Genomic DNA, 9,994 nt, shown 5'->3' on the forward strand with positions numbered 1-9,994 from the left:
ATAAATAATTTCCGTGAAGGAGAACTTAGATAATAAATGCTTTCCATATTTCTAGGGTGTAATACAGTAGAACTTTATTGTTTTTCCCACTCTGATGTTAATTTTATCACTCTATTTTATTATAGTTGCAATCAGTGTGGCAGAGAGTCTAAGCTTTTATCAAAGTTTTATGAACTGGAGTTAAATATCCAAGGCCACAAACAGTTAACAGATTGTATCTCGGAATTTTTGAAGGTATTCAAATTTTGGTGTATATGTTATTTCTGCTCATTAACAGTTAAATACTATTCTGAATGGTTTTTTGATTTAATGGATAAATTCATTATTTCAACTTTTTCTACATATGAAGTGTCTGTTTATGTAATGGTCTAGAAGAAACTTTGTAAATTATAAAGTGTCGAAGCAGGCTGCTTCTTGAAACACTCTTTGGCTGTTCAAGTCATTTTATATGTAATGTTATGTATGTGTAAAATCTTATTGTGTAATGATTGGCAATAGTAGAGTATTAAGGAAATCTAAGCTCTGTTGCCATAGATTAATTTACCTTTTCATTTAATGAGAACTAGAATGTGTTGAATGTAAGTATTTTTTACGTCACTATGGTCATTCTTCAACCCTGCCACTCAGTATTTCTACTTTCTGTAAGCTTATGTAGAGATCTGGAAGTGGTCCCCTTTTGTTCTGAGTGGAAAAGCTGCTAAGAGGAAACCTTTGTTATCAAGGAAGAACAGACACATAGCATAATAGATGAGCTTATTATAAAACTTTCTTAAAATATTTTTGTACTACTTCTTTAGCACAACTATTTAGTATACTTGACGTACTCATTTATTGAATTCATTCAGCTAAATATCGATCGAGTGGTTACTACTGTTCAGGCACTGTTTCAGCTGTTGGGGATAACCATAACAAACAAAGACAAAACATTTTTGCCTTTAAGCAGCTTATAGTATAGTGGCGTTGGGACCAGGAAGGGACAGTAAATATAAGTAAAATATATAGTGTGTCAAGTATAATAAAGCAGGGAAGGGGGGATAGAGCATGTGATGGGGATGAGGATGAGGCCGGTTGCAATTAGGAAATGGTAGAAGATGACGGAGTGCCATGCAAGGATTGGGGAGAAGAATGTTTTGGGTAGATGGAGTTCAGTGTGGCTGAAGTGAATAAGCAAGAGGAGAAGGACAGAAGATGAAGTTATAGAGGTAACTGAGGACCATTTCAGATAGGGCTTGGTAGACCTTTGTCAGAAGTTTCACTTACTTTGAGATGAGATGAGATGCCGTTGGAGGGTTGTGAGCATAGGAGTGATGTAACCTGTTTTAACTGGATAACTGGGTGCTATCTTGAGAATAGGCTGATGGTGGGGCAAGGGCAGACAGGAGGAGTTGATGACTTGGACCAAGGGTTAGCTGAAGTGGTGATAAGTAGTGTTTGGATTTTAAATATATTTTCAAAGTAGAGCTGATAAAATTCACAGATTGGATATGGAGAGAAAGAGAGGAGTCAAGGATTACTAAGGTTTTGACCTGAGCAACTGGAAGAATGGAATTGCTATAACCGAGATGTGAAGGACTGTGGGAGGAGCAGGTTCGGGAGAGAAATTAGGAGGTTGAATTGGGGCATGTTACATTTGAGAACCTAGAGTTAGGGGAGAAGTCAGGGCTGGATAAGTCACCAAGGGAGTGAGAGAGACAAAGACCAAAGACTGAGCCCTGGGGCATTCAAACGTTAAGAGATCAGGGAGATGGGAGCAGCTGGCAAGGAATGCTGAGGAGGAGAACTGGTCAGTGAGTTTAAGAGGAAAACAGATGAATGTGGTATCTTTGAGCCAAGTGAATAAAGTGATGGTGCCAGTATCGTATTGCAGTAATCTATATGAAAAAGCTATTACAGAAACAAAGAGGAAGGATTTAAAAAGAAACTACTACCATTAGGTACAACATTAAATTTTCCTGCACTTTTAGCTTTGTCTCATGAATGTGGTTTAGTAATTTTAACTGTCTCTGTGTGTGTGTGTAAATCTTGTGTATATATAATTCTGTATTCTGGTGCTCATGTGTAGTTTGCACCCATTTTATCTGTTTTTAAATTTTGCTGCATCAAAGTACATAGGATATTCTTTTTAAAACTCACTTCCTTAATTCCCAGAAGTGGGATTATCAGGACAAAGGACCTAAAACGAGTACTTTAAAAATCTTATATTTTGGAAAGATGCACATCAATTTTAAATCATTGTATACAAATTGATAATGTTACTGTTAAGCAGTGCCTTTTATCTTAGATGTCCTTCATTATTTATAGCAACTTTTAAACAGTTTGATTGGGAGCTATTAATTAACATGAAATTATACTTTACATCAGAGATTAGATCACATTTTAAAAATCTACATTCTAATTTTTTTAACTAATATGTCTTATTCCTTATCAGGAAGAAAGATTAGAGGGAGACAATCGATACTTTTGTGAAAACTGTCAAAGCAAACAGAATGCTACAAGGAAAATCCGACTCCTTAGCCTTCCTTGCACTCTGAACTTACAGCTGATGCGTTTTGTCTTTGACAGGTAAATATGTACGAGTAGTGGTGTTTAATACTCATTGGGAACTAATATGTACAGATTTCACTGTAGACAGATAAGATAATAAAATGATTATAATTTGAAACTCTAGGTTTGAGGATGAAAGGTATAGATGGAACCTGTCATTTTGAAATGCCAATATTTCGTGATTTTATCACAAAATTGCTAAAGAAGCCAGCCATATAAAATTGAGAACTAGAAAAGTAGAGAATCCTTATTTTTTTAATTATTCTAACATGCAAAGGAAAAGCAAATATTTGGGTAGAAACTGAATTGCCATGACATTGGGTAGAAACTGAATTGCCATGACATTATATGAGAACTAGAGTAAAATTTCTAATTATTACAATATTCCCTACTCCCATGGGAATTTATCTTTTATAATTAAAATAAATGTTTGCACATGTCCATTTCTTCTATAAAAAATCAGGAGCATCCATGGTTTCTTTTGTGATTAAATCAAAATGGCAAAAAATATTTGGAATTAGCACTTTAAATTTATATCTTTTAGCTGATTATTTTTGCCAATTCTAACATAGTATTATGTTTACTTATATAGGTTTTTGAACAAGATTGCTAAATGAAATCTACCTAGCTACTATTGAGTTTATTAAAATGGCTGGATAGAGCTTATACATTGTTTTATGATTGTTTTAAATATAAATATAATTAGTTTTCCTCTTGGTTAGGCAAACTGGACATAAGAAAAAGCTGAATACCTACATTGGCTTTTCAGAAAATTTGGATATGGAGCCTTATGTGGAACATAAAGGTAATATTTTTACTGAGCAGTGATAATTAAAATGCTCAGAGACTATAAGTTGTGATCTGCTTGTGATGAGTACAGAAGAGTATTCCTAAACTTTATTGGCTAATCTCTGGGAACAATGGCTTTTTAGGTGAGCTGAGATGTTACGTCCATTTTCTATGAGTAAGAATATAACAAAGATTAGATGGTTCATAAATATCTACATAATTAAGCGTATAAAAGAATAAAAAATGAAAAAGATTTCACTGTTCCTGAACCCACACGTGTTATTTTAGTGCGAATAGTATATCTGTAATTCTTCAGAGTAATCCTCCAAGCTGCCTCCATTTACATTTTTTTCTTTTAACAATTTATCAAAAACATTGGGCAGCATAATTTCAATATGTGTGTTGTAATTCTTGATATATGTGACCACTGATAAGTTCTAGGATGCTGTGAGGTAGTTTAAACAAGAAATAATTGACTACTTTTTCTTTTGGCAGTCTTCACTTAGCAAGCAGGATGATTCTTGTCAGAGAAAACAAACACCTTGCCCTTCCTGGAAGGACTATTTGATTTTCCTTTCAAGATAGATCTTACTGCTTATGAAATTTTTAATATAGAAATTATGTAATAAACTGTTTCCTTCTGTAACAAGGTTCTGGAGGCAGCTTACGGTAGAAACAAGCCATAAAACAAAACCTTTAAGAGAAATTATTGGAGCACTTGAGTAGCAATATGTTAAATATTTAAGCTTTAAAATGTATGATGCAAAAAAGTAAAATAAAATAAAAAATAAAATGTATGGATGCTCTGTTAGTACTGTGGTTGAAAATTTACACCTCCTTGGTAGAAGGAAACAGCTACAGATTTTGCCACTGGACTTTGTTACTGTTAAATTTGGCTGAACAAATAAACGAGGCTGTATTTCTCTTTATATAGTAGTTTGCTTCCTGTCTCCTTTGTTCAGGTGATCGTTTGAAATTAGAGAAGTCTGATAGATTAGTGGTTACTCCAGGGCTGGAAATTTAGATCTAAAATCAGCACTTTCCTTGACTCCACTATTTGATTTTGAATAGTTGTTCTTACTATTGTTATTAAATTTATTATATTTTTGTCCAATTTATACTATAAAGAGAATGAGGAAGATATTTACAAATAAACTTAATAGGTTAAAAAGCACATGTAGAAATATTCAATTTTGGTATGTTGATTTACTAAATGTAGTAAACTTAATTTTTAAAGAAATAAAAATTGGCTTATTTTAGAACTGTTAACTAGAACTTGTAAAATTTAATCCAGTAGATTATAGTTATAGGCCTGTCTTTCATAGGCTGTTGAAATGTTTACTATACAAATGTACTACCTTTTATGGGTAGAATACTAAAAACAAATTAACTTTTGCTATAATTGCTCAGGGTTCATTCTAGATAATTTGGAAAATATAGAAAGCATAAGGAGGATAATTAAAAACCTCCTGTAGCTGATTACCCAGACAACCAGTATTTGTATTTTTCTATATTCTTATTTGCATGTGTCTGCACACACATATCCACACAAAGATGAAAAGATGTATCTAAAAGATGATCTATTTGTAAAAGGACAATTGACTCATTTCTTTAAATAGTGAGCCTGCAAGTACACAGACATCTGTAGACTGAGGGATCCTCATTCCTAAACAGTTAGCACCTGACTCTAACTCAACTCCTGCCATATTAGGGATGTTAATATCCTTGTAAGACCACTTCAAGAGTCTGGTGACTGAATAAAATATATAGAATTTCAGAAGAAACCAGTTATAGTTAAATATAAAGAACTGAAACCTAATAACAAAATACTAAGACCAATTTGTGATATAATCATATAGGTGCACAAAAAAGAACAGATTCCAGTAGCTGATCAAATCTACCATCATTCCTAAGTAGAAGAGTATAAAATCTGGTTATCTGCAACAGTGGTGATAGGAAAATTTTTGTGGTGTCTTGGTAATAGTTATAGTTACTACTAATTCTATGATTTGTCGTCATTAATTTAGGAAATACTATTAAGAACTGTTGTAGATGAGTTAATTGGTGTTTTTAAAAATATTTTAAAATATTTTTATCTTACCAAATATTTATTTCCAGCTGGGGTGGGTTTGGATCCAGGTATTAATCTGCAGTACTGTGTCCCCCACTGAGCTACAAGAATGCAGGGACTTTGTCCTTTCGGTCATTCCTATATCCTTTGTGCTTGAAATAGTATCTAGCATGTTTATTACTTGTTGAATGAGTGATTGGCTATACCTTCTGACTCACTGCTTGCAGTTTTTAGGAAATTACTTGATGAAATTGTCAAAGATGTGTGCAAAGATTTTTACTACAAAGATAATTACTGTTTATATTGGCCCTAAAATGCTACCAGTTTACATGTCTAGCAATATGGGAGTGGTCCAGTATATTGTTATGCTTGTACATAGTCATTATAAATTATTTTTGGAAGAATATTCAGTGGAACAATGTTAATGATGTATTTGTTAGGAAAAAACTGAAAGTTTCAGTTTTAATAGTGGTTATGTCTCTGGGATTACTAATGAATTTTTAAATTTGTTTTCTGATTTTTAATAATAAAACGTATATTAGAAGTGATCTTTTCCCACAGTATATAATATCCTCTCCATAATTGGTTTAAGTTTAGAACCTAAAAGATTTTTTCCAAACTTTAAAATACTTTGTTTTAAAATGTAAATGTTCGTTCATTTGCTGACATTTCGATGTATGGATAAAGCCTTCTCTTCTTGCATAAACCACTTGCATAGTATAGATAGGCTGTGATTTGTAGGTTTTGTTTATTTAAAGTGGGATAGGAACTGAAAAGATGAAGAAATCTGAGGGCAGAATCATTCTAGATTTTTTTTTTGTTTTCTTCTTTCTATAAACAATAGTTTTGCACTCAAATCTCATTAGTTTATATAATGAATTTTTGTAAGTTGGAAAATACCAACAGGTTTTTGGTCAGTATATGGCTCAGCCAGTTTATGCAAAAGGACAAAGAAGAGCAGAGTAGCTCTGTAGCCCTGAATCCCAGAACGCCCCAGCTTTATAGAGGTAATGGAGAGGTGATACAGCTTAAGACGTCCACATAATTTTGTAAAATGAAACTGTTTTTCAGTCTTAGGTGACATGTTTTGAATTCTGTCAGCTACATAAAGAATCATATTCATTATAATTCACGTTCAGGATACAAGAAGACACATGGTTTTATGAAATTTCTTTCACTGTCCCCCTTCTCCAGGTGGTTCCTATGTGTATGAACTCAGTGCAGTCCTCATACACAGAGGAGTGAGCGCCTACTCTGGCCACTACATCGCCCACGTGAAAGATCCACAGTCTGGTGAATGGTACAAGTTTAATGACGAAGACATAGAAAAGATGGAGGGGAAGAAATTACAGCTAGGGATTGAGGAAGATCTAGGTAAAACCTTTAAGTTGTGAGTGCCCTTTTAAAATATAAATTTTTTTTTACCGGAAATATTTGCGATAAATTATTACAGCCCGAGATTGTTGTGGCCTATCAAGGATATTTGCATTTCTTAAACACGTGAAATTTCTGAACATCTTTTATTAGCAAAATTTGATTTTTTAAAAAATGTTTTTGCTCCAGAGATGGTTTTCATAATTCATGTTTTCAGTACCATTTGAAGGCAAATATTTAATTTGCAGTTACCAGGTTAATTGGTTGAGGAGGGGAGAGGATGGTGAGTATTGAGGTAAAAATGAGGAACAGTGGATTTAGTACAGTAGAATGTGTAGTCTTTTTCTCTGGGTCAAGAAATTTATTTTTGCGAAATAAATATAGCGAGGGAACTTGGCTCCAAGAAGAGTGTCTACTCCCTGTTAAGTGTCTGATCCCATCCCTGGAGCAGCGCCTCTGTGGGGTGGAAGCTGCTGTTCTGTAGTGATGAGATCTGCCATACAAAGCACTTCTTGAAATAGTATCCTAGTATGGACCTCTCATCGCCTCAGTTTTCCGAGGGCAAAATGCCCATTTATTCCCTTGAAGGAGTGAACAATTTTAGTAAGACCCCTCTTGGCTGAGGTTTTCATCACTTTTCTTCCCTTGTTTAACATTTTGGGGTGAGGTTCGGATTGTGAGATCTAAATAAGAGAAAAGGAATGAGTGAATGGTGTGTGTCTCCTGCCACTGTGCTTCTTAGTGGATCAGAACCACTTTTCCAAGGTGTCAGACAGGGAGGAGCATGGCAGTGGGGGTTGGCTGTCAGGGTACATGGGTACTCTTTCTACACATCTTTGTTATAACAAATTCTTGTTATATAGTATTTTCTATTTTAAAATCACATTTGGATGTTTATAGACATTCAGCAGTATTGCTTCCGTGTTACCTAAGTAGTCTTCAAGTTCTTAGCATTTGCTTATATTTTTTCTCATTGTGATATTTTTACTAGGAATGAAATTGACATGTAGCTTTAAATTGTGAATAATTGAATTTTGATTTTATTTGACATTCTTTAAGGTTTATTTGATCTAATTTTTAGTCAGAATTGTAAGATTAAGAGCATCGTTAAAGTTGTCCTACATATAGGAAGTCCTAAATTTTAAAATAGTTCAAGAGACTACAGGCCAATCGGGATCCCATTCCAAAGTTTTAGTACCCTTTGTTATTATGTGCAACTGACATTGCAGCTTTCATTTGTTTTCTTATCAAAAATACAGAAAAGTCTCTCATTTAAATACATTAGTTGTTCATTACTGTATTCTGTCTTGAACTTTAATGAATCATTTTATCTTCTACTTTACAGTGTAAAGAAACTCTTAGGTCTTAATACTTTTCAGTTACAAATGACTGACCTCCTCTTGGCTGTACATGCTCCTGAGATTTTAAATCCCTGTGACAGTGGTCTTCAAACGTTTTTGATATGTATTCTTTATAAGACTATTGAACAAATTTGCATTCCTTTTGCACGTTTTAAAATCCAACATTTATAAATTTCAGTTACTCTAAGTAATGTAATTTCTGACATATTATAAATAGTAAAACTGCAACATCACTTTTAAGAATATTCAAATGAAATTAAGTAACAGATTTGGTACCCTCATCAATTCTGTCAAAGATAAATGAACTGGTCTTTTTTCATAGCAGGACATTTTTAATGCTTTTCTTTTCTCTTGTATTTCTATTACACTGACCCTACAGAATTTTGTTCTAATGGAATATACTAAGTTAAAGCTCTAAATTGTTAAAAAGTTTTTAAAATTACAAATATCACTACATATTTAATCAAACCAATATAAATAAATTTTAAAAGTTAAACAAAAAATTTGTTTTTAATACATCTTTTAATGGATGAGACTTTTTATCACCGGGTGAGAAATTATATCTTTCTTTTGTAAAGTTGGGGATAGATGGCTGAGAAAGGAAAGGTGGAAATCATCAATGAAACCTCAACTTTGAGGCAGATTAATTTTTAGAAAAGTACACAGTGAATTGAAGGTCTGGTAATTGACTTCCTTAGAACTGTCCATGACTTCATACCCCTTGGAATGTTACCCTGGGATGCACAGACTCAATTTGAAGATCACTGTCATATGGTATATTTACCATGTAGAACACTTAATGTTTCTACTTGCTACTGAATTCAAAGAGATGCATAGCTAATCTTTCTGCTCATTAATATTTCATTTCATTTTTTTGAAGATGTCATTTTATTTCTATGGGCAATTAAGTCGATTTATTTTTATAATTTAAGACTAACATTCAAATAATGTTGTAGTACTTTTTTTTTGTTCCAAATTTGTCTTCATGAAAAACAGTATTTACTTATCTTTTAAATATGGAATTTGGCAGCCAAGGGGGATAGGATAGTACACTTGTTTAAAGATTCAAACATCTATAGAACCTGCTAAATTTGTGTTTCCTTTTAATGTTTTAGATCCATGTTAGAGTATCTTAAGTGTATATTTTAGGGATTGTTTTCTGTGGCCCCCCTTGTCCCTGCACCCCACTTCCCTGCAACCCCCGCAAAAGAGTAAACAAACTCGGCATCCTAATTTAGTCATCTTTTGTTTTCCCTACCTCAGCAGAACCTTCTAAGTCCCAGACACGTAAACCCAAGTGTGGCAAAGGAACTCACTGCTCTCGAAATGCATACATGTTGGTTTATAGACTACAAACTCAAGAAAAACCCAACACAACTGTTCAAGTACCAGGTAAGCAATTTTCCAGGATTATGTAAGGCAAATATTTTAGAATACCATGCACAAAGGTCAATGACAAGAACAGATTGCTTTTATTTAGTAATATAGGTTGATTGCATATGGTAAATATTGATGAAAGTCGGTATAATCACAAATTTGCTTTAAAGTAGTGAGTTTTTAAAGTAAAGGAACCTTTAACAGAAAGAACTATTCCACTGACCCCCTCCCATCCCTGACAAGAAAGTAAAAGCCATTAAAAAAATCCTATAAGGAGGTGAACACACAACGTAAATATATATATGCCTTACTGTTAAAATGTACAACTGAAACGTACTGGATTTCGTTAACCAATGTCACCATAAAAAATAAAAATAAAAATAAATCCTATAGGTAATTAAGACATGTATTTAAAGAGCAGTTTGGTTTGAATTTGTGAGTTTTAGCCAGTTATTTATAAATTTTCTAGATTTTTTTT

At 33.3% G+C, this 9,994-nt stretch overlaps 1 protein-coding gene across 1 annotated transcript in view; it reads left to right on the forward strand.

The window, feature by feature from the left end:
- USP48 (ubiquitin specific peptidase 48) overlaps positions 1 to 9,994 on the forward strand; it is a 63,544-nt gene that overhangs the window by 19,429 nt on the left and 34,121 nt on the right. Inside the window, exons 6-10 of the mRNA XM_006924545.3 lie at positions 126 to 234; positions 2,429 to 2,562; positions 3,267 to 3,349; positions 6,599 to 6,778; positions 9,403 to 9,531. Coding sequence (XP_006924607.1) covers positions 126 to 234; positions 2,429 to 2,562; positions 3,267 to 3,349; positions 6,599 to 6,778; positions 9,403 to 9,531 — 635 coding nt within the window. The remainder of the gene's footprint in view (positions 1 to 125; positions 235 to 2,428; positions 2,563 to 3,266; positions 3,350 to 6,598; positions 6,779 to 9,402; positions 9,532 to 9,994) is intronic.

This window comes from Pteropus alecto, unplaced genomic scaffold (assembly GCF_000325575.1).
Source record: "Pteropus alecto unplaced genomic scaffold, ASM32557v1 scaffold39, whole genome shotgun sequence".
NCBI lineage: Eukaryota > Metazoa > Chordata > Mammalia > Chiroptera > Pteropodidae > Pteropus > Pteropus alecto.